The sequence below is a fragment of the Scomber scombrus genome, chromosome 4, assembly GCF_963691925.1.
Source record: "Scomber scombrus chromosome 4, fScoSco1.1, whole genome shotgun sequence".
Lineage (NCBI taxonomy): Eukaryota > Metazoa > Chordata > Actinopteri > Scombriformes > Scombridae > Scomber > Scomber scombrus.
Genome location: NC_084973.1, coordinates 31,842,663 through 31,867,544, shown reverse-complemented (window position 1 = coordinate 31,867,544; position 24,882 = coordinate 31,842,663). Strand labels below are relative to the sequence as shown.

The 24,882-nt window shown below is 39.7% G+C and overlaps 3 protein-coding genes and 2 pseudogenes across 3 annotated transcripts; 2 read left to right on the top strand and 3 right to left on the bottom strand.

The window, feature by feature from the left end:
* LOC133978509 (uncharacterized) overlaps positions 1 to 24,882 on the top strand; it is a 455,381-nt pseudogene that overhangs the window by 77,129 nt on the left and 353,370 nt on the right.
* Positions 1 to 24,882, bottom strand: part of LOC133978510 (zinc finger protein 208-like) — a 355,630-nt pseudogene that overhangs the window by 187,159 nt on the left and 143,589 nt on the right.
* LOC133978517 (outer dense fiber protein 2-like) lies at positions 2,069 to 16,467 on the bottom strand. Its single transcript, XM_062416777.1, has 17 exons — positions 16,186 to 16,467; positions 15,492 to 15,608; positions 14,419 to 14,558; positions 13,407 to 13,536; positions 13,161 to 13,292; positions 13,002 to 13,076; positions 12,848 to 12,919; positions 12,601 to 12,717; positions 11,613 to 11,810; positions 10,672 to 10,781; positions 9,418 to 9,553; positions 9,028 to 9,138; positions 8,174 to 8,437; positions 7,407 to 7,507; positions 6,091 to 6,253; positions 3,963 to 4,088; positions 2,069 to 2,397 (listed from the first exon to the last, which is right to left on the bottom strand). The coding sequence occupies exons 1-17, from the start codon at positions 16,282 to 16,284 to the stop codon at positions 2,251 to 2,253; spliced, it is 2,238 nt and encodes a 745-aa protein (XP_062272761.1). The 5' UTR covers positions 16,285 to 16,467; the 3' UTR covers positions 2,069 to 2,250.
* Positions 16,935 to 18,650, top strand: si:ch211-51h9.7 (uncharacterized protein LOC558400 homolog). The gene is made up of 2 exons (XM_062416816.1): positions 16,935 to 17,583; positions 18,420 to 18,650. The coding sequence occupies exons 1-2, from the start codon at positions 17,163 to 17,165 to the stop codon at positions 18,572 to 18,574; spliced, it is 576 nt and encodes a 191-aa protein (XP_062272800.1). The 5' UTR covers positions 16,935 to 17,162; the 3' UTR covers positions 18,575 to 18,650.
* seta (SET nuclear proto-oncogene a) lies at positions 19,028 to 22,542 on the bottom strand. Its single transcript, XM_062416811.1, has 8 exons — positions 22,230 to 22,542; positions 21,079 to 21,136; positions 20,789 to 20,931; positions 20,563 to 20,666; positions 20,347 to 20,460; positions 19,965 to 20,135; positions 19,658 to 19,789; positions 19,028 to 19,575 (listed from the first exon to the last, which is right to left on the bottom strand). Exons 1-8 carry the CDS (start codon positions 22,300 to 22,302, stop codon positions 19,552 to 19,554), a joined length of 819 nt encoding a protein of 272 aa, XP_062272795.1. The 5' UTR covers positions 22,303 to 22,542; the 3' UTR covers positions 19,028 to 19,551.

Genomic DNA, 24,882 nt, shown 5'->3' with positions numbered 1-24,882 from the left:
GTAAAGCACTTTTATGTGCTATACAAATAAATGTGCCTTATTTATTTTGTTTATTTATTTTGTGAGCCTGTCTGTTAGAGATGGGACAAACCATTAATAATAATAATAATAATAATAATAATAACAAATAATACATTTTAATTTCCTCGTCTCTCTGAGCACTCGAGGACACCTACAATTATTAAACAAAACAGTAAATAACAAACAAAACATATAAAAGACGTAATGTGAGGTTGTGCAGTTTCCCTAAAACCCTAAAAATAAATAAATTAATAAATTCAAATGGCTTTATAAACAGCTTTAATGTACTTTGGATAGTTCTGTCATTAATATATAATCTTTCCATTAGGGTTCATTAACTATCTAGAGAGTCCTCTCTGTAGAAATCTGTGATTGTTTATTCTGAACCATTATTATTAATAATATACATTATAGTAGACCACTCAACTATGTATTCATATTTCTGTAATGTAATAACTTTGGGACTACAGGTAAAACACTGTCTTGCTTTATTTCCATCTTTTCTACTTTACTGGGAATGTTGGTAAATCTAAGTGGTAGAAGAAGAACTATAAGATTTTCAGAAGTGGAAGGAGGGAATGAAAGAAGGAGGGAGGGAGGGAAGGAAGGACTGAAGGAAGGAAGGAAGGAAGGGAGGAAATAAGGAATGAAAGGAGGGAGGAGGGAAGGAAAGGAGGAAGGAAGGGAGGGAGGAAATAAAAGAAGGAAGGGAGGAAGGAAGGAAGGTAGGAGGGAGGGAGGAAAGAAGGAAGGAGGGAGAGAGGGAAGGGAGGAAGGTAGGGAGGAGGAAAGAAAGAGAGAAGGAAGGAGGGAGAGAGGGAGAAAGGAAAAGAGGAAGGGAGGAAAGAAGGACAGAGGAAAGAAGGAAGGGAGGAAGGTAGGGAGGAAAGAAAGAGAGAAGGAAGGAGGGAGGAAGGAAGGAAAAAGTGAAATGATTATTAATAGTAAAACTAGTAGAAGTGAAAAGTGAAAGTAAGGATTTATCAGCACAATGTACTTAAATTAACTGAATGTGTGTTTTCAAGGTGGAGCTTTTAATTCTAGCTATTTTTATATATAATGCTGGATAGTTTCATAAATAATAACAAATCATATTCTAATTGTTATATTCTTGAGTAAAATCTCAATGTGTAACGTAACCAGTAACATTTATCTGTCAAGTAATTGTATTAGTAATATTTTGGGGGCTTTTTGTAAATTATTTCAGGGTACGATGAGATAAAACAATAACATAATTACACATTTTTAATAGCTACACAAAATTAAAAGGCTTTAAATTTTAAAAAAAAAAGAAGATAATATAATAGAATAAATAATGATGATAATGAATAAATGCCAGGTTGAACAGACTATACAACAATAAAAGATGAGTGTATAACAATAAATAAATAATAACAATGGAAAAAAGCAATTTTGTAGTTTTTACATACACTGGACAGATGCACATACATATATATATATATGGAGAGAGAGTATACATGCACATATACATTAAAGTCATACACATATTTAATTGAGGTGCTTTTTTTAATACATATTTTACAGACACACGTGGAAGGTTACATGAAGTGTTTTATACAGAATAATCCTTTTGACTCCGATTATAACCCATTTTTTCATGGTATAATAATATCACATTATCACTGGTTTCACTGGGAGTATAACAACGCTCCTTTAAACAAAAAATCTGCCTGGTTATTTCTTGTTTGCCAGCCAACTTTTCCCATTAAATCATCAAGCCAAAACTAAATGTTCACAGTTTAAATTAATAAGATTATAAAGCATCAGATATACTTAAAGAACTAATCTGAGGTATTAAAAACATATATTAGTTTTTCTCCTATATTAAAGTTCTTTTAGGAACAAGAATATCGTTAATTACCAAACTGCTTAAAGTGTTTTGGCATCGATCTAAAATATGTTTGTTTTTTTCTTAACTTATTATGAAAGTATTTTAAACCTATGGTATTTCATCAATGTGGAATATACAGTATGTTTATATATATATTAGTTATTTTTTAATTATTTATTTATTGTGTATATTTCACTCAAATATGACAGGAAAAGTAAAATTTGGAGACAAAGTGTCGAATGCCATCAGAATCATGAAATGTGCAGAAATGTTTCTTTATTCAAGATCATATAAATACATTCGAGTGAACTAACATCTCAAAATTCATTTGATTAATTTGATATAAGGTAAATCGCTCGGACGCCCGTTCAGACCCGTCAACTCGTGAGCAAAGAGTCGCCGAACACGTTTCCGTACGAGGTTTTGAGAAAATGAACGTAGTTCTGCAGACTGCGGTTCGTAGCGTCCGACTGCTCCAGTCTGTCCCTCAGGTTCTGCAGCTGACTCTGGAAACGACGCTCCATCTGAAACACACAAACAACACGGCTGTGAGAGTTAGACCTGTCATAATAACTAGTTTTATTGGACGATATATTGTCTCAGAAATAATCACGATAAACGATATTATTGTCATTTGAAGATCATTTTATACCACTGATATAAATAGTATTATAACGAAGGGAGGTGGAGGATGGGAGAGTGGGCAGTATTGGCTATTAGTGGTAAATAAACCTGGATATTCAGTATTTTTGTGCATTTTTAGCCGTTATTATTACAGACTATAGTCGAGATATGACAGGAAATCATTTAGAGAAAATATCGAAAAAAGGTCGAAAACTCAAACCAGTGATGTTACAGTTCATGTTGCAGGTTTTAACCCTTAAGATACTTTGACATCCAGTGAAAAACAAACCAGTGGACTAATTTTAATGATGTGAAGTGAGAATTGGAAGCTGAAAGACGCCTGTCCATCATGACTAGACCTGTCACCATAACTACTTTGGTTGGACGATATATTGTCTCAGAAATAATCACGATAAACGATATTATTGTCATTTGAAGATCATTTTATACCACTGATATAATGATAATATAAACGTATAATAATGTAAAGGGGGAGAGGGAGACTGCCATTATTGTTGGGGACAGAGTTATTCACCTTTAATTCTTCTGCAGTCTCCACTCAGGACGAGCACAGTGAGGAATGGAGGACACTACTCGCTTAGCCAATGTGACATGAATAGCCTCTTAGCTGCTAATGTGAAGTGTGGCGATACTGAGGTCAAAGGTCATGTCCATGCATCATACGATAAGTCCATATATAGACATGATGATGTTTGATAATTACGTTATTGTACGATAAGTTGTTACCAGGCGGGGAGTTCTGGTCCTCTGAAATGATGCGAACGCTGAAGTAACTTAAAACTGCATTCTATCAAAAGGCCACCAGGGGGCGACCGTTTTGGTGTCAAAAGGACTTCCGTCTCTATACAAGTCAATGGAGAATTCACCAACTTCTCACTTGATTTCTAACCTCAGTAAACGTTTTCAAAATGTGTTTATGGTCTCAATCGCTAGTTTAAAGCCTTCTTCAACGCAGTATGATGTTCATTTGGGACATTTTGGCCTCCCTGATTTTATATGTGACGATAAAGCAGGGTATGCATTAGGGCGTGGCTACGTCGTGATTGACAGGTTGATTGGTTCACAGGTTCAGGAGGGCGCCTCATGCTCCTCCTGATGCCCATATAAGTAGAATCAGTGTTTTTATTTTTCCCAGCATGCACCTGAAATTTTCAAGATGGCGCTGCTCAGATCCGATACTATTGGCCTCCAAGCAGCAGTCCACAAACCAATGGGTGACGTCACGGATGTTACGTCCATTTTATATACAGTCTATGGTTGTTACAGAGCTGGTAAGAGTTTTGATTTTCCTTTTTTCAGTTCTTCAATCTCTTCAGTTCATGAGTCAAAAGTTTTGTTTGTGAGCCACAGATTCGTTCATGTGTTCATTTCTCTTCTAGTTTGACTCTGAATCCGTCTTAAAAAAGGCGCTGACTAATAATGACAGCATTGACTGGAGGCGTACCTCCTGCTTGCTTCGCTGCAGTTGACTCATCTCCGTTTTGGCTTGGCTCAGCTGACTCTGCAGGTCCAGCGCTTTAGACTGAGACGCTCTCTCCTTCGCCAAAACTCTCTGCAAGCCGTCGTCCACCTGCGGGGGTTAAACGACGGGTTTGTTTATCACAACAGAACATCTACAGAAAGCAAAAGCTGTTTAAATGTTCATACTGAAGATAAACATGCATGTGAGTGTTGATTTAAACCTTAACATACTGTTCATATTCTGACTCATAATTAGTCTCTACACCAATTCACATTCATACATTCACCCATCAGTCATTAAAACATGTTTAACCTTCCTGTCGTCCTCCCGGGTCAAATTGACCCCGTCTGTTTTGACTGTTCCTTCTTTCCTCCCTTCCTTCTTTCCGTCTGTCCTTCCTCCCTTCCTTCCTTCTCTCCTTCCTCCCTTCCTTCTTTCCTTCATCCCTCTTTCGTTCCTCCCTCCCTCCTTCCTCCCTCCCTCCTACCTTCCTTTCTTCCTTCTTTCCTCCTTCCTTCCTTCCTTCCTTTCCCCTTTCCTTCCTTCTTCCTCCCTTCTTTCCTTCCTTCTTCCTCCCTTCCTCCCTCCCTCTTCTCTCTTTCCTTCTTTCTCCCTTCCTCCCTCCCTCCTTTCCTTCCTTCTTCCTCCCTTCCTTCCTTATTCCTCCCTTCCTTCCTCCTTTCCTTCCTTCTTCCTTCCTTCTTCCTCCCTTCCATCCTACCTGTGATTTTGTTCGGGTAAAAGTTATTATTTATTATTTTAGGCTTTTTCTGCACTGGCAATATAAAAGCAGGATGAGTAGTGGGCAAAGGGCCAGGATCCATCAGACTGATAATATCCCACAGCACATCTCAGCAGCTGTTTTCTATCAGGGTTCATTATTAAAGGCGTATGGATATGTTCACTAGTGTGGTTCCCTGTTTGTTTATTCATGACTTTATATAAATAAGTCAAGTCGTGAATAAACAAAACACTCACAAGCTATTGAATGCTGTTAAACCAGTAGTGCAGCATGAGTGCTTCAGTCCAAACATCCATAGCCAAGCTTCACAGTTTGGTATTTATTACATAATCTGGTTCATCAGCAGGTTAGATCATTCTCAACATGCATTTATGTCCATTTAACTTGCACGATAACAAAATGCTGCAACAGAGATGACGGTCAAAAAACTGACACACCTGTCTAAAGTGAAATTTGATGACCTTTCCTTTTTTAGTCCATTGAGGCTGTTCTTGGTTAAATCTGACCCGTATCTATTGACATGTGTTTTAGTGAAATGAATAGTTAATCGTTTTAATAAGAAAGTAGTTATGAGGATTTCTTTTTATGATGTAGCAGTGAAGACTGATGGCTCTAATGGTTATACAATAAACCCCACAGCTCCATAAAGTTCTGCTCATTTACACTTTACATATAAAATAACATTTAAATCCTTATTGCTATGTTATATTTTCATGTCTTAGGTAAAATAGGACATGATATTGTGTGATAGATGTTTAGTGGTGGAAAAGCTAAAAAATACACTCTCTCTGCTCTCTGAAACATGAATCAATGTTTAATCACATTTATTGATCAGTCAGATCCACTATTGATGCTTTCTAAACACATCTGTGGTTCAAAATTTGGTATAGACACTTTATATGAGGGGATTCCTAAACCAGGTCAAAACTGACTGGGAATATGAACTTTACGTAAGGGTTAAACCTTCCTCATACTCCTGGCGTGGCTTTGGCAGTCAGCTGGTGTGAGCTGACTAATCATCCTCTCTTTGTCTCTGCAGTAGCGGCTGGCCTGGGACGAGCTGCACGTGGAAAGTGCAGCCGAAGATACGGACTCAAAGTTTACGTTAAGTTTTTGTGTTTTAAGTTTGTGTCGTCGGTGGTGACGGGACTGGGCTTCGAGCTCCACGACAGTTTAGTTTCAAATAAAAAAGGTCTAAACGACACCTGCCTGTCTGTGGTCTCTGCTGGGAAGCGACTCTGCTACAACCACAGCAGGGAACCACACTAGTACACACACACACACACACACACACATAACATTGAACCTGATACCGAACGGCTCTAACAGCTGCCACTCTCTCTTTACTCTGACTTTACAGTTGCAGACCTGTCGTTGTGCGTCGTCCAGAGTCTGCTGCAGCTGCCTGGACATGACGCCGCACTCGCTGACCTTCTCCTCCAGCTGCTGCTGAACGCTGCGAACGCTCGCCTCCTTCGAGATGAGAGCGTCACACATCTCTTTGTTTTCTACCTCGAAGTCGTCCAGCTTCCTACACAAACAGACAAATCAATAGAAAATGTAAACAAAGCATGTGATGACTTTAAAATTAGGGTCCTTGCACATTTTTAATAACATATTTAATTACTTTTAAGTTCTTTTTAAAACCGCTTTAAGGGAAAAATACCATTGCTGAGACATAATAATGCAAAAGTAGGATTTTACTGTTGTAGTGGGAAGGTAGGAGGGAGGGAGGAAAGAAGGAAGGAGGGATGGAGGGAGAAAGGAAAAGAGGAAGGGAGGAAAGAAGGAAGGGAGGAGGAAAGAAAGAGAGAAGGAGGGAGGGAGGAAGGACGGGAGGAAGGAGGGAATGAAAGAAGGAGGGAGGGAAGAAGGAAGGACAGAAGGAAGGAAGGAAGGAAGGAAGGGAGGAAAGAAGGAATGAAAGGAGGGATGAGGGAAGGAAAGGAGGAAGGAAATGAGGGAGGAAGGAAGGGAGGAAAGAAAATAAGGAAGGGAGGAAGGAAAGGAAGGAAGGAAGGGAGGTAGGGAGGAAAGAAGGAAGGAGGGAGAGAGGGAGAAAGGAAAAGAGGAGGGAATGAAAGAAGGAGGGAGGGAAGAAGGAAGGACAGAAGGAAGGAAGGAAGGGAGGAAAGAAGGAATGAAAGGAGGGAGGAGGGAAGGAAAGGAGGGAGGAAGGAAGGGAGGAAAGAAAAGAAGGAAGGGAGGAAGGAAAGGAAGGGAGGGAGGAAAGAAGGAAGGAGGGAGAGAGGGAGAAAGGAAAAGAGGAAGGGAGGAAGGTAGGGAGGAGGAAAGAAAGAGAAAAGGAAGGAGGGAAAGAAGGTAAAAATACCATTGCTGAGACATAATAATGCAAAAGTAGAATTTTACTGTTGTAATGGGTTAAAATGGAGCTAGACATTTATAAAGGGACTGCAACTAATGATGAGTTTCACCAACAGCTGATTATTTTGATCAAAAAATAATGATACTAATGATAAACAACATAAACTGAACAAATGTAATACCTTAACTCCTAAGATTCGAGACATTTTAATACATTTTTAGACCTTTAGTATCAATAATCAAAAGACTTTTTAAGGATCCGCTGCTTAACATCTCGTGCTTTGATGCTACAGCAATCGATTCACGTCTAATCAATATGTGCATACTTGTATTGTTTGCTGCTCGGCTTATTTAATCACCTCTCTAAGTTGTAATTTTTCTCCTTGAGCACGTTGTTCTCCTCCTGCAGCAGCATGTTCCTCTGCTGAAACACCTCCAGCTGAGAGCCCTGCTGCTCCACCTGCAGAAGAACACAATGCTGCTGTCAAGGCTGCAGAAACAGGACTCATCTGTGTGTGTGTGTGTGTGTGTGTGTGTGTCTGTGTGTGTGTGTGTGTGTGTGTGTGTGTGTGTGTGTGTGTGTGTGTGTGTGTGTGTGTGTGTGTGTGTGTGTGTGTGTGTGTGTGTTGAGATGGATGCGAGTGAATATAAGCAGGTTACAACACACGGCTGTCAGCACCAGTCCCATCCTCTGAAATGAGGCCAACGCGGAAGTAACTTAAAACTGCATTCTATCAAAAGGCCACCAGGGGGCGACCGTTTTGGTGTCAAAAGGACTTCCGTCTCAATACAAGTTAAATGGAGAATTCACCAACTTCTCACTTGATTTCTAACCTCAGTAAACGTTTTCAAAATGTGTTTATGGTCTCAATCGCTAGTTTAAAGCCTTCTTCAATGCAGTATGATGTTCATTTGGGACATTTTGGCCTCCCTGATTTTATATGTGACGATAAAGCAGGGTATGCATTAGGGCGTGGCTACGTCGTGATTGACAGGTTGATTGGTTCACAGGTTCAGGAGGGCGCCTCATGCTCCTCCTGATGCCCATATAAGTAGAATCCGTGTTTTTATTTTTCCCAGCATGCACCGGAAATTTTCCATTTTATATACAGTCTATGGTCAGCACCTTGTGTCTAACTTCAGACAGGGCGGCGTTATGCTCCACGTTCCTCCTCTGGTGCACGTCGGCCTCTTGCTGGGCGTCTCGCAGCTGCTGCTCGGTCCGCTTCAGTCTGTCGGGCAACGTCTCGAGCTCTCTGAGTCGGCCCAGCAGCTCCCTCCTCACCTGCTCCTTCTCCCTCTGCAGGCTCGAGCTCACCTCCCGCGCCTCCGTCTGGGTCGCCTCCAGCTTCAGGCAGCACTCCTCCGATTCCAGACGAGCCTGCTGGACCTGCACGGAGGGGGAGAGAGGGGGAGAGAGAGGGAGAGAGAGAGAGAGAGAGAGAGACAGAGAGAGAGAGAGAGAATGCTCTTTACATTACAGCCTCTTACCTGCTATTAAAACAGCTTCAGTAGTTTTAGTCTTCACTGCTGTTCATCTTAATGTTTTTTAAATGTTGGTTTTTAGCTCTTACATTTTTACATTTGAGAGCTGTAAAAACTAAATATATACATTTTTTTTATATTTTTTGTGCAGCTGATACACATTTTCTATATGTATGAAACATGATTGTAAATGTAGTTTTTTTCACAGAATGATTAATCAAACATTTATTAATGACTGATGGGGAATTTATGAATGTGAGTTGGTGTGGAGACTAATTATGAGTCAGAATATGAACAGTATGTAAAGGGTTAAACTCTATTGTCACTCATATTCACGCTCCTTATTTAATTGAGCTTTAAGCCTCAGTTGTTCTTTAGTAATGTTTAGTAGTAGTTAACCATCTGAGGGAAAACCTGGACCCGAGGTTAGACTAGTTGGGGAACTAGTACACTGGTGTGTAAAGTGAAGCAGCATCACTGAGAGTCAAACTCTACCTTCTTCTTGTATTTCTCCACCAGGATTTCGTGCTTTTTGATGGTTGATTTCAGCCGCCGGGCTTCAGACTGCAAAACTCTGAGCGTCTCCTCGGACGACGTCAGCTGACCCTAAAATATGACGACGTAAGCTTCTATTAAACGTCACCATGATACAGCTGCTTTGGTCCACAAGAATTATGAGGATGATAACATGTTTCAGAATTATGCAAAGTATAAAAGAATAAAACAAAGAGCTATAATAAGAAAGAACAAAAAAATAACACAATGAGGAAGATGACGAGTTTCTAAACACAACTTATTCTTCTAATATATAAAAAAACAAGCTATTGATTAATAACAGGTAATCAGACAGTTTAAAGTTGAGGATGGAGATTTGTGTGACGGTACCGTGAGTCTTTGGTTGTCCAGTTTAGTGGAGGCGTTTTCAGCACTGAGAAGTTGAAGTTGATCCCGGAGCTCGTCTCTCTCCGTGCGACTCTTCTCCTCCGCTGAGCGCAGCTGGGAGCTCAGCTCGCTCACCCGCCTGCAGAGGCAGCAGGATCATAAAGACTGTGTCATGTTTTCATCTCAGGGCCCATAAATGATTTTATAGTCACATTATTCCCGTTTTTACAGCAATGAAACTAAAGCAACTCCCATGAATTTAATGACATTGAAAAAAATGGTTTTGTTTTACTCTCACAGCGATTCATTTTAACCTCCTCATTTTTATCAGTTCTTTAAAACTGGTTCATGAAACTTTATTGTTTATTTATTTGTATGAATGACTTCTAATCAACTGTATCACACTTTCTCTGACCTTCTTTGTCTGGTAAATATTTAATGATATTTAGAAATTCAGTGAGGAACTGCAGAGGAAATGTAGGCTTCGCTTTTCAAACTTTTCTCTTTTTTTATTAAATCAAATTATTTATCTCACAGTACACTGTAATTTTTATTCTGCTGTTTTACCCGTCTTATTCTATTTTATTTTTTATTTTCTGTTCAACCTTTTAAACTTCTACTTAAATGTCTCTTTTTACACTTTACATTTTTACATTGTGTCACATGTGTTTTACATTTTGCTTTCATGCCTTTTATGTTGCAAGTGAAGCACTTTGATTTGAGAGTTAATATACATAATAATATATCTGTTATCTGCACAGTGAAACTATTATCTTAACACCTATTTCTACCAAACTTTAGAAATGTAAGATAATTATCAAGTATTTCATACATTTTATTACCAGTTAATTACCTAACTTCTAATGCTGGTGACTTTATGTGCGCTACATGAAGATTGTTTTCCATAATCTTTTGGATAATTTAATTTTGGGTTAAATTTAGATCTTTTATTTAGTAAAAGTAAAATCTCAAACAGTTTTATAACCAAATGTTTTACTGCTAAAGGATTATGTCTGAAGCTCTGACAAGTTACATGAGAAATTCAAATGTTTTAAATCCATTAAAATTTAAAGTCCACAAATAGAAAATCAACAAATGTATCCTTATGATGCATCGAGTTAATAAACTAATACAATTATTGCAGGATTCTTCCCAGAGAGCCTTCAGATGATAAGAAACGCCGCTGCCTGACTGCTGTGCACCTGTTGATGTGTTAAAGCATCAAACTGGGCTAAAAGTGTGTCTGACTGCACTCACACTTTGACAGCAGATATTTCTTCTTCTAGCTTTGCTTTAGCCGTCGCCTCTTTAGAGTGACGGAGACACCAGTCACTGGATGTGGACAGAGCTTCAGCCAGCTGGGATTCCTGCAAGATAACACACACACACACACACACACACACACACACACACACACACACACACACACACACACACACACACACACACACACACACACACACACACACACACACACACACACACACACACACACACACACACACACACACACACACACACACACACACACACACACACACACACACACACACACGTCTCATTATGATTAATATTAATATTATTGTTCACGTTTTAATCCTTCAGGAAATTTTGATTTTGGGGACCGGAAAATTTCTCAAAGAGGTAAATTGCAATAATGACAAGATTCATATAGTAAAGCCATCTAAACCTAGCCAGTAGGAAAGTGTCATTCATGCAGAAGCTCAGACATCAAAGAAGCCACACTTCAGTATTTGCAGGTCGAGTTTTTCACTAAAATACTGCATCTGAACCAAGAGGCTGGCTGGATTTCCTCTGAACTTGATTGTTGATGCTGTGTGAGCCAGATATCTCGTTTAAAACATATAATCCAATGATACCTTTAATAGTTTTTCATTATTAGACTGAAGAAAAATGATCTTTAGGTAAAATATCAGAAATGGGTTGTTTTTTTTGTCAGTATCTGTGTTTGATTGACATAAATAACTCCATATTTACTTTACAGTGCTCTATATTTACCCTCTGCCATTTTATTTGACTGTCCAGATGCTGAGTGTGTAAACTTATCCCCTATATTTTGCCCTCAAATATTCCAACATCCCTTTGTGCAATAGTCTTGAGGTTACAGGACAGTATCTCTGCTACGCTGTGATTTCCAGACATTGTGTTGAGGAGCTTCAGTAGATCTCTACACCAACCTTCTCCTGCAGTTTGGCGGCGAGCTGCTTGGCCGACTCCTCGGCTCGCTCGGCCTGCTGGGTCAGAAGGGCCAGCGCCTCCTGGTCATGCTGGTCCTGCTTCTGGTCCTCCTCCCTCCGCTGCTGCTTCACAGTCTGCAGCTCCTCCTGCACAGCCAGGAGCTCCTTGTACTGCTGCTTGTAGCTCTGCTGCATCCTCTGCTCCACAGAAAGAGAAAGGAGAGAGTCATTCACAAACCACATCTGAGGTGTGATGAAAATACGTCATTCAGAGTTTGTAGCTTGATTCTCAGCAGCTTGGATTTAAAGCAATTAAAACAGAGATGAAGTTCTATTTCTTTGTTAAAATATGGAAGCAAATCACCACTATGATAATGAATTATGTCAGATTTTGAAATGTAATCATTACTGAATATAGAGCATCTTTAGAGCATCTTTCTGAATTTGTGTGGTCTCGCATAACGCTGTAGAAACAAGGTGGAGGTCTCTGGTGCAACTTCACCTACTTCCAAGGTTCACAGAGAAGGGAAAAAAAAGTCCAAAAGAAAGTCAAAGCTCCAGCAACACTTGTAGTGTAGAACAACTTTATTAATAGATTAATAAATTCAAGATATATAATTCAGACCTGAACATAAGGGCCACAAAGGAAAAGCAATCCAAGCTCTGGCCTGACCAAACATCAAAGGCTCCAACTGCAGAGCACATTTCACACCAACTGGCAGCAACCACAGAGATTTTGAAGTTTTTATAATTTTGGTTCTTGGACTACTATTGTGTCATTTAATTAAGTTTTTAAAGGTGAGAAACCACATCTGAAATGTGTTGTAACATCGACAGTAACATTTATTTCACAAGTTAAGTGTGATGTGAAAACAGCTGGTCCACATCCGGCAGTTGAAGTGTGTGTAAGTGTATGTGTGTGTGTGTGTGTGTGTGTGTGTGTGTGTGTGTATTTTTTGTACATTTTGTACATTGTATGTTCACAGACCTGAATCTGAGCAGTCAGGTGTGTTTTCTCCACCTCTGCTCTGCTCAGCTGAGACTCCAGATGGTCGCGGGTCGACTCCAGAATTTTTGAAAGCTCCTCCGTCGTCTTTACGTTCTCCTGCAAAGACGGAGACGAGCAGAGGATGAGCGGGATCACCTGTACTGTACATGAACCGTTAAATGACTCTATGTGGGAGACATCAACCTTTTTCTACCAAGCTTGGATGAAACACAGGGAAGGTTTTAACCTTTTCAAAATCCAAATGCTCAGCAAGCTTGAAGGCCTCTTTTTCTTTGTCTGTGAATCTGGCTACAAGTCGCTGAAAGACAAGATTCACAGAGCGTTAAATGATCAGTGAAGGGAAAGACAACACTGTATGTAACCTGCTGATTATTACTCACAATGTTCTCTGCTTCGGTGTCGGCCAATCTGATCTTCAAGGCATCTTTCTGTTCTGACCACACCAGCGATTCTCTCTGTCCATACAACAACAACACAGCATGTAAAAAAACAGTCAGAGGAGATTTATTGTATGTAGACGTTGAGTTTTCCTCCAGTACCTCGTGTTCACTCCACTCTCTGAGGAGCTCTCGGAGGTTGTGGTTCGTGTGGTCAAACATCTCTATCTTCTCTAACAACAACTCCTGCTGCCGTCCAAGTGAAGCTGTGTGCAGCTTCAAAGGCCGCTTGTCCTAAAAAAATTAAATTAAATTAAAAACAAAGAAAACACCATCATCCACCCCTGCATACATTATCTTTCTGACCTGCTGTGTTTCCACAATGAAGATGGACTGGTGCCTGATTACCTTAGCGAGGCTGTCGATAGTCTCCTTCAGGGTAGTCAGCTGATTGGCTACTGCAACACCATCAATCTCTGCTTCTACGAGCGACCTCAGGAGCACATCCACCTTCCTGCCCTGAGCGCCAGCATCTCCTCTGAAAGCAAGAGGACAAGAGTCATTTCAGTCTTTTGAAGGATCTACAGATTAACAGTTGGTGTTTTTTCATAAATTGAAAAAATGAAATTTCCTTCCTTTTTCTGATGTTTAATGGATCAAATGATTAATTGATGAATCAAGACAATAATGGGCAAATTAATCACTAATTAAAATTATAATTATACTATAAATTCATCAGTTCCAGCCCTTGTTGTAATGTCACTAAATCATGCTTGTAGTTACACTTTTTAAAGACACTTTCAGCAGATTAAAGAGGACAGGCCCTTTAAATAACTTTGTTGTATCTACTGTCACAAAACTGTGGCTCTGATTACAATATATAAACTCTAAATACAGTATTGTATTTAATCTGTCAGCCATTTTGTGTTTCTCGTTACATTAGTGGCCAAAAAGTGTAGGGGGGGAAAAAAAGGACAAATTTGTTTGAGTCTGTTGAGAAAAAGAAACTTATGATGAATGCATGCAAAGAGTTTAAACCCAGCGGTGTTTCACTACAATAAGAAGGTTTTATGTTGTGCAGCTGTTCCACAAAAGATAACTTAAAGAAAAAACTGTGGCAGCGACTTATAGTTCTTCAAAAAAGAACAGCAAATATACAACTCTTATTCTTAGATTAAAAGAAGAACAACATAATGAACAATTTACAAAACACACTGTATTGCTTTCTGCTCTATTTTCAGTAACAGGTGATACAGGCAGATTTTTCCTTGTATGATGTTAAACCACAATGTGACCCAGGAGAGTAGTCCTTGATTTTTTAATTTCAAAGGGGACTGACAACAAAACCTGCCAATTATCACTGATACGATAGTCGCAGCTGCTAAAACTGACACTTTCCAGCTGCTGAGGTGTCTCTTACTTCTTTGATCGATGGTTACTTTCTTGCTCTCTGAGTAGGAGGCTGAGGTTCTTGGATACTGCGGCCAGCTCTTCTTCCTGATCGCCTGCGTCACGCTGGAGGCCCGTCTCATCTTCTGACTGATACTGACCTCTGCTTCCCTGGTTATAAGACAAACAGAGCTCATGTTCAGTGGACACACACAGATGAGGTTGAACTTGAGTGGGGAAAAAAAAGTTGAATTCTGAAGCATCTGTGCTGGAATATTTATTCACAGGAAAAGATTCAAGTTCTGAAGTGGGGTTTGTAAACTAGTGTAGGTCCAATTCAAAATGGGCCTGTTCAGAACGGGACGATTTCTTGTCTTACAGCTGCCACTTCAATGCATAAAAAAATGAATACACTTCATGTAAGGTATGATTAATCAATGAATCATTTGTTTATATAACGTCAAAAAAAAATTGTGCAAAATGTCTGTAATAACCTCTTGGGGCCAATGGTGACTTCTTCAAATGTCTCGTTTGATCTAATTAACAGTCCAAACTCCAAAACAACTCAGTTTACCATCACGTATGACACAGAAAAGCTTTAATCCTTACATTTGAGAAGCTGTAACAAGCAAATATTTAAGGTATGATCAGGTTTTTGGAGTATTCAAGTTGTGTATAGAGCATGTAAACACCATATCATTGTTTCAGAGGACTTTTGAGAAACGTGGATATGCTACTTTAGAGTACTCCAGTAGAAATGTTGATGTACTGTATATAAACTATGCAAGTTTCTTAATATTCTCTGCTGCTAGATAAATCAGTGACTGAGATGCTGAGGAATAAAGACACAAATGGACACATGTAATCAGGAACCTGGATACTGTAAGCATCAAGTGTCCATCAGTTTGTCTATATTACTGTAGGGTTTCTCACAATTTGGTTTGTATTGATTAACTACTTTCAGGAATAAGTGTAAACCCCTTCTTTAACTTCTGTAACAGTGTAATCATGTCAAAAAAGCTGTATATGTGTTTAAAATACCATATATGTTGGTTGTGATTGAATGTAAAGCATGGCAGTGAGAGATAAACACTATAAAGAGACCTGACACGTGTATGAGCCCACATCTCTTCTGGAGGACAGTCTTCCTGGAGGAATCCATGGCGCCCGACCCTTTGACCTCCTTCCATCTCCCTTCCCCATGGCATCCTTTGTCCTGTTCTGAAGAAAAAAAGAGGAATTAACAAGCTTGTATGAAGCTTCAGCAGTCTGAGTTAGCCATATCAAGTGGATAACCACCACATTTACAGTCTTTTTAGCATCAAATTCCCTCTTTGTGTTTCCCTGTTGAGCTGTGATGGAAGTATAATAACAAAAAGAGGGACATTGGCACTAAAAACACTGTAACGTTGAAAGATAATCGCAGTGAAACATCATATTATCTTCAGATAAACTTTTAAATACATTTTTGCATATACTGTTTACATTATAAGTGCATTATGAAGGGATCTTTTAATGGTCAGTATGAACAGGAGGAATGATTACAGCAAGAAAAACATGTTTCTGTGTTGTTTTGGGTTGCTTATTGATGTTTTAAGAAAGACTTGACTATTTGTGTTCCTGTCCTGTGCTGATGATGCATTTCATATAACCTATTTGTTTATATCTAAGATTACAAACTTACTATGCAGGTGGAATATTTAAAACTTCAATCAAAAACTGACATGTGACAACGTAGTATTGTGTTTCCACTTTTAATAAACAAGTGTAACTCATGCTTGTAACTCTGGTTGTTTACCTGCGGGGTCTTGCTGGGACTCCTTCTCATATGCACATGTACAGGTGTGGTCTCCGGTACGTGGACATGAAGTGGCGGCGGTGAATCCCGGGTTTTCATTGTTTCCCGACGTTAAAAATGCCCTCAGAACACTTTTAGGGCCAACAAATGCCCAAAAGAATGATTGTAAATAAACAACAGCTCATTTGTAGCGTGCTAAACTACGTTTTTCTAACAAAGAAAGTACATATTTCCCTTGGTTCCCATAGTAAATCTCGACTGTTTCCTCTATGGAACGCACGGTTGTTTGGGAAGGCGACAAACGAGCCCTCTGATTGGCTCGTTTGCAACATCTCGTTCTGTGATTGGTGGAGAGGAATTCTTTTTGATAAGCGTTGCCAGTAGTTACCATAGAACGTGACGGTTAATGTTTAAATCGAATGTTGAGAACGCGTGTATCTTATTGCGCCATTTTCTTCAAAATAAAAGCTCATTTAAGTTTCATTCGACGTGCTTTTTTTGGGATCTATATTATTATTGTTTTTAGGAGAAAAAATACCAAGTAAAAAAAGGAGGGAAAATTTTTTTCTTAAAATGACGGTTATACCAGTTAACATTTATTTTGGAGTTGAAATGAGACTAACAACATGCTTATATATTGATTTTTGTTGAATGGCTTCGTTATGTAAGTGTTCATGTACGCAGTTACAAAGTAGGAAATGGTAGAGATGACTGTATTTCCTGTTTTTCTGCACGGCACTTCCGAATATTCGCTATAAGTCGCTGTTTAAGTTCATTAATCACCATTATATTGATATAATACATATCAAACAAGTATTTACGTGAACGAGTGAAAAGCGAAGTTGTTAATTTAGTGTATTTTGTTTAGGTTGGGGTTTTTTTTCTCGATTACCAAACGACGCTGATCGATGTTCAGTCGACGCGCTGTCTCGGGTAAAAACAATAGCTAGTCAGTGTGCAGGGTCCATGTGCGTGCAATGAGATGCAACCGGGGCCTGTGGCTGCTCGTAAAGCAGCTGGAGAAGTTAATAACGATGCACTATATTTTCTTTGTGCTACTGTGTTTTCCTGCTGCATATCGGCCCGGTGAGGCGTGTGCAGCCGGGAGAAGCTCCGACACGCTGCTGCTGTGCAGGGCGTGCGGACACGAGCTGGCTGTCGGAACAGACATCCACTTCGTCCCCAGCCGGCTGGCTCTCTCCAGTCGCAACGACACGCAGCTCGGAGGTCGGAGGGTTAATGTACAGCTTTTCGAAAACCCCCACGGACACCGATTTGAGGTGATCACGTTCAGAAACGCAGACGTAACGCAGCATTGGCCGGCAGATAAACGCTTCTCCTGGTTCCCTGGGTACGCATGGACCGTGGCCACCTGTCCTCGGTGTAATACTCATTTAGGTGGGTACAAACCTGTGATCATCCTGAAGTATAGTACTAAAAAAAACGTCCAACTTTTAAAATTAACCTCAACTTTTTTAAGGTTGTACTCTAATATGAGACATTGATCATCAAGAAATAAACATCTTTAAAAACCTTTTCGGCCATATGCCACTTTCCCTCCTCCAATACTCATAACTATGACTAAGCTTAAATTAACTTTTAGAGTCGTTCTTACTTTTAAAATAACTCTTATCTTTGTCCCAATTTGATATAATTACATTCTTTACATGCCAAGTAAGATTTGCTGTCTCATTTATGGAGAAGTACTTTAAATTGAAGTGAAAAAAGCTGAAACGGTTTGTCAAAATTAAAGTAACTGTGGGTAAATATTGTGAAATACCTTTTATGTAGAGCTGAAACTATTATCAGATCAACAGATTCAAAAACTACACATTTTAATGCCAACTTGGACTGTGGGAAGCTGAGATAGGAGAACCAGATGCAGCTCTCTCCCTCTCTATATGCATTACCAAGATAAAGTGTAGTGAATTCATTATGGATTATTTACTATTGTATTAATGAGTCTACATAAAAATTGAGTGTAACTTTGAAATGTTAAGTTAATCAGTTTTACAAAATACTATAAATGTGAATCAAATTGGCAAATTACAAACATGTCAAAATAAAGTTAATCCCAAAATTTCATTGTAATCCCATTTTATACTTGCAGACTTTCCACTTGATCTAAGAGACCCAGTCCTACATTGTTTAAAAAGGTGATATATGGTGTGGTGCCCATTTAAACATCTTATAAAGTGATGTGTTTTTAGCTGCCGATTTCTTTCTCGTTCCAGGTTGGGGTTTCCAGCCCATCAACTGGCCAGACACAATCACAAAAAACAGATTTGAGGAGTCAGAGCACACCTTCCTGGCTTTAATCACCCATCAACTGTTAAGAGAAGACTTTGCCTCGAGCCTTCTCGTGACCCCGAAATCTTTTGTGAGCTGATGTGCGTTGACTGTACGATTATAAACCAGGTGCCTTTGCTGCTATCTAAATTTATTTTTAAATAAATACATTTCTATGCACCTACTTGGTTTGAAGACTCCCACACATGTATACACAGTAAGTTTTATTATTGTAACAAAGCAAGTTTTACACCTCAAATTTAAAACAGTTTCTTTTCCCCCCAGCGGAAAAGGAAAGTGATTAAATGTAAATTCTGTGAGATAACAGGTCTTTTTTTTTTTTTTAAACCCATGAAGCAGTAGGGGCCAAAATTTACAAGCTTGATTTTTTTTCCATTTTGTTCTTTATTAGAAATGTCATTCAATTTCATGGATATCTGTAAAACAATACAATGAAAAAAAAAAAAAGTCCCATAGAAATGGTGTCAAAATAACCACTCTCCCCAATAACCAACATACTCCTGCCCCACCCCAGATTACCCACCCCCCTCCCCCTAAACATTACAAGTCAAAAGGAATGAGCTGGTACTTGTTAACCACATAGGGGAAAAATAACAGTTTTTCATGGGATCAACACCCCAACTGAAAAAAAAAAAAAAAATTATGGTGAAAAAAATACAGAGGTCTGCTAGAGCTAGGTCACTACACCATGGCTTTAGTCAATTTACCACACAACCTTTAACAGGAGGAAATATGTGTGAATTGTCTTCAAATTCTACTCAGGATGCCGTGCTGATTCTATTTTTATACTTTTTTTATTATTATTTTTTTGAGATGACTTTGGGGGATGGTACTCACAATTCAGGGCAAAGTGCCATTGGCCTTAGATGAGTCAAAGGAGAACATAACATGGCACCAACAGGTGAAGAGGCTTCAGAATGTAAAAAGAAGCACACACGGATTTAAAAAAAAAAAAAAAAAGTTTAAAAAAAAAAGTAAAACCTTTGCTCCCGAACATGAGTGGAAAAACAAAATAGGGAAAAGAAGGTTGAGGGTCTGGGTAGGTGATGTTTTGCCTTAGTCGTCTTCTCCCTCGTCATCCTGAAAGATCAAAAGATAAGAGTCAGTGGAAGCTTAAAAACAACTACTGCAACAGCACTTCTTCTCTCAACTTTGCTTTTACCTCTCCATCTTCTCCATCATCCTCTTCATCTTCCTCTCCGTCTTCATCACCCTCCTCGTCTATGTCTTCCAGACCCTCCTCGTCCTCTTCGTCATCCTCGCCTTCACCCTCTTCATCATCCATGTCAGGAACCTGTAGATGAGAATCACTTAGTGTTTGCTTTTCTTCTGCTCTGGTTGATCCTTAAATTTACGCACACTTTAAAATAATTAACGCTTACAGAAGGGAGAAAAAATGTAGAGAAACATGCCACAAGCAGCGTTGCATCAACAACAGTAGCCATTCCGTTTTCTGGCAGTTAACATACCAGGTAGTATTGCAGGGGGTTGGGCCAGATGTCATCCTTGATGACCTCCCCAAGCTCATCAGCGCCGGCATCGGCGTGATCGGTGAACCAAGTGAAGAAGCTCTCTGGCTCTTCATGTTGCCTCTTCCTTCCTGCTTTGTTCTGTGTCTGGCTGGAGCGCTTGGTCAGGTCCTGCAAACAAATGGAGGAAAATTAATATCAGTTTATTTAAAAACAAGTTTTAAAAAAGAAAAAGTTTTTTAAATGCAACCTCTGGAGTTAGGTCTGGCTGCTAAGTAGGTTAAGAACCCAAAAGTCCCAAATCACTTCAGGAAAAAAAGGCTCCAAGTATAACTGGTTTTAAGTTTATTTTGCTGACAATGCAAAAACTTAATACACATACCTTTCCTGATTTCCATTTGATTTCTGTTGACTTTGAAGATGGGTCTCCGCTCTCGTTCAGATGGAATTCTTTGGAAAGTACTTTGTTTTCGAAGTACGGATTTTCATCGAAATACTAAAAAACACAAAATGTGACCAGGTAAGAACACATATGACCAAAAAAGAAAAAAACAAAACACTTCCTTCATGTTGTGTGTGCACCAAAAAAACAACTTACAAAATCTATTCTGTAGCCTGACTTGATGTCTTCAAACTCTGTCACCTCCACCCGGCTCAGGTAATGAAGTGCTTCTTCATCTTCCTCCCCCAGTAGGGCAGATACTGTGGAATAGATTATAAAAGAGAAACTTTAACTCCAAACATGTCTGAATGATACAAAAATGCTTTCATGACTTCCATTAGCCATACTAGAGCAATGCAGGCCCGATAGATGTGTTACTTACCTTGTGGATGGTTGACAAACGTGGTGACCCAGAAGTTGGGGATTTTGGCGATCAATTCTGACCTCTTCTGAAAGAATGGCTGACGGAGTTTGTTGTATTTCTGTTCTACTTTGAGGATCTCCTCACTGGCTTGCTCGTTCAACCTGGCAGACAGAAAAAAAGGGGCAGCAGATTATTTCACTTGTTAGTTCCCCTTTCTGCCAAAGATGTGCCAACATCTTCCAAGTTTACTGTTAAAAAGAAAATCGCAGGTACAAGCTGATTAAATCAATGTGACAAATGTGTATTACCTGTCAATTTCATTCTGAACTTCGTCAATGTGTTCAATAGCTTCTTGCTGCTCTTTCTCTGTGGAGAAAAAAGTAAAAAGAACACAGAAAAACAAGTTTTAATACAAATGAATTCAGTGGCCAAGAAAGATTTATATCTAAACTAACATTACAGTGTGCAACCTCATGCCCACGGTCAAAGAATTAAGAAACCCTAGGTCTTCCTTTTGCTAATCCGAAGTTGCCTTAATATCCGTAACTAGTTAACTATGATCTGAAAAGCTACCGGAGCTCTAAGGGATGTTTTTGGGGGCAGTTTTCGGTGATTAGAGTATCTTAAACCCATCGATTCTCCAGAGGTTAGCACCCTGTGATCGGCCAATGGCTGCAGCTCTGAGCGGCTCAGACACTCACCGTTTCCTGCCGGCTGGGACCGACGAGGCCGCGTGGTTTAAATGTGGGACAAGACCTGCACACACACACACGGGGAGCTGCGATAACGTGAGACACCGAGGTGTAGGGGGGGCAGACGCCACATTAAACCTCCTTTAAACTACCCTGCTCATAAAACCCATTGCATTAAACTACCTTAGTGCATTAAAACAAGCTGCAGGTGCATTTAAACGCATCTTGCACGACTAACAAAACATAACGTCGTCAGCTAGCGTTAGGTAACAACAACAACACTAGCCTGCTAATGAATGCTAACGCCTTATATTAAATGAAACGATTTCCGGTTATTAAACTCCAAACTCAATAATTAAATAAAGCAAGCACGGATTGTCTGACTTTAGCTCCAGCATATTGAACAATGATCTGTCCCAGCATCGCGTACGACCACTAAAAAAAAGTCAGTATCCATCGACACACACACAGACTGGCCACGCTGGGTGATGCTAACATGATGCTAACGGGGAGCTAACATGGCCTCTGAGCACCGGTGTGCACTGAACAACATGCTAACAAGGCTAAAGCTACACGGTGAATACACGCAGCAAAACAGTGCGAGCTGAGCCACAAAGCAAAGGAGCGTTGAGCAATAAATAAAATACAACACACAATTAGAGGTAATGGTATAAGTGTTGGCAATGCAAGTTGCGTTTTTAAAAAGAAGAAAGTCGAAAAAATGGCGGTGAAACAGAGCAGCAAGGGCCGCCATTCCCCCTTCTTACCGGAGGTTTCGTCCGCTCCGTCATGGTTCGAGTTGAGCTCCTTTTTACTCACTTTTGCCGCCGAGGCCGACATGTTTTTTGCAAAGCTGGAGGGTTTAACTTATTAAGATGTCTAAGAGAGAGAATAATAAAGCGTGGTGGCTTCCGACTCTTGTTTCCCTCCTCCTTAATAATAGCGTTAATTCGGTGTAAAAGTTCAGCGTTGTGTTTTTTTTAGCAGGGAGCCCAACAACGTGCTGCTCTCTCTCTCTCTCCGCACAATGTAGCTGCCCGATGAGCGAGGAAGTCACAGCAACCGCCGCTCACGCGCTCCTTTCATTACGAACGCGCCTCGCCGCCGGAGTGAGAGAGGTAGAAGAAGGCGAGCTCCGCCTCTCAAAGTAGGTCTCACTAACTCCACTCCAATATGCTCATTTAATCACTCTGTCCTGGCTTAAAACGACACACTATTTAATACAAACCTTAAATTATGACATATATAAAAAAATATTACTGATTTATACATTAAAAATTTTGCCTATTAAGAAAAAAAGAAGGGCCAAACCGTCAGTTGGACCGACTCGCACTTGCGCATTTATTATTTAAAAAAAAAAAATGCTGAATGTCAGTTGGAAGACTGGTCAGTGCTAATTAGCCCGTAATTTTATATTTTAAAAAGCCGAATAAACAGGATATTTATGTTGAGAATATATGTCCAGTAACTTGCAGACTAATTCATTATGTTTATCTTATATATATATTTATATATATATATATATATATATATATATATATTTTAAAATAATAATACAAAGATGATAAATGTCAGTTGGAAGTTTGGTCAGTGCTAATTAGCCTGGTATTTTAGACAGAAAAACGTCTAATATACCTAGTTTTTTCTTGCTGTAATCACTCTCTCCTTTCTCAAAAAACACATCAAATTGATCCAAACCTTAAATTGTGACTTACATTTAAAAAAAATTACTGATTTCCACATTAAAATTTCACCCATAAAGGAAAAAAATAAGATGCTGAATGTCAGTTGGAAGTCTGGTCAGTGCTAATTAGCCTGTTATTTTAGATTTTAAAAAGCCGGATAAACAGGATATGTATGTTGAGAATATATGTCCAGTAGCTTGCGTACTCATTAATTATGTTTGTCAATGCTAAATCACATATTTAGTGAGGGGAAACTGTCGTGTACAACTGTCCCAGTGTTCATTTGGAGGGGTCAAAATTACCACTTGAATAGTTTTTTCTTGCTGTAATCACTAAATTGATCCAAACCTCAAATTGTGACATACATAAAAAATATTACTGATTTTCATATTAAAATTTCCCCACAAAAAACAACAAAAAAATCGCTTATTCAGAGGCAGGCCAAACCATCAGTTGGACCTATATATATTTTTTGGTGGTGGTCAGTATTTTAGGTACGAAAAAAGCCAAATATACACCCCATTTATGTGGAGAAATATGTCCAGTAGCTGGCATGCATTGTGTTTATTGTATTTAGTGAGGGAAAACCAATCGCAGTTTACCTCTGTAGTTAAAAGGACGGGTTTACAACTGTTCTCTTGTTCATTTGGACGGGTCAAAATGAACACTGGAGTAGTTTTTCTTACTGTAATCATACTGACCATTATAAGATCCCTCTATAAAACACTCACAATGTAAGTGATTGAGGCTAAGACTGGCGCTTCACAGGTTAGTGGACGTGTAATAGCTTAATTACGACAAGTGCAGGGTGGAAAAATTACAATCTATTCAAGTGTGTCTTTTCATGCCTACATGTAACTCATATTAATGGATTTCAATTAATCAATCAATCAATCTCCTGTCAACTTGAGCTCACCAATCTCCACTCTCATTTAACAGGGCAACATTCAGCTGACCAGAAGAGAACAACAGCAGCCACAAAAGCTGTCATGTAGTTATGCTGACATGTACATGCAGAGGTTTGGAAAAAAAATCAGTGTGTTTTCAGTAAACCTATATGTCCAGGATCATGTTCACGATGCCTGACGCTGCTCTTACATTCCCCCATATATCTGTGTATGCTGGTGCTATCAGAATGGTTATTATTACTGTCTCTCACACCCCTCCTTGTCAAAGCAGGTTAAACAAACCTCTTAAACGCTGCGGGCTGGATGCTGCCTTGTCCCAAAGAGAGCAGCAGCAGCAGCTCTGTGTTTGTCTTTTGGTTGGTGACAGCACAGGAGCATGTGGTCATGCAGCGGCCAATACCGAGCCCAGAGCAGGCGATCAACACTATCAGACGAGCAGCAAGCAGCAGCAGCAGTGCTGGCACCGGAGAGGAACTCTGCCGTCCCCCTGCAGAAACCCCCCCCTCCTAAAAGAGAGCGAGAAAGAGAGAGAGGGGGATTTGGTTACAGAGCGGATGATGAGGATGCAGCGGGAAGGGGATGTTGCAGAGCAGGCTGCAGGGAGGCAAAAACAAACAGGAGGACAAGCTGCATGATTCAGGACCTCAAGATGTAGGAGCCGCATCAGGAAAGCCCTCAGTCGGAGTGTGTGTGTGTGAACGCACCATAACATCAGGGGACTTGTTGTATTTCAAGGATAGTGAAGGTGGAGAGGCGCAACCTGAGAGGTCCCCCCTCCACCTCCACAGAGGATGATAAATTAGTCCTTATTCAGCAAGGAGCACGAG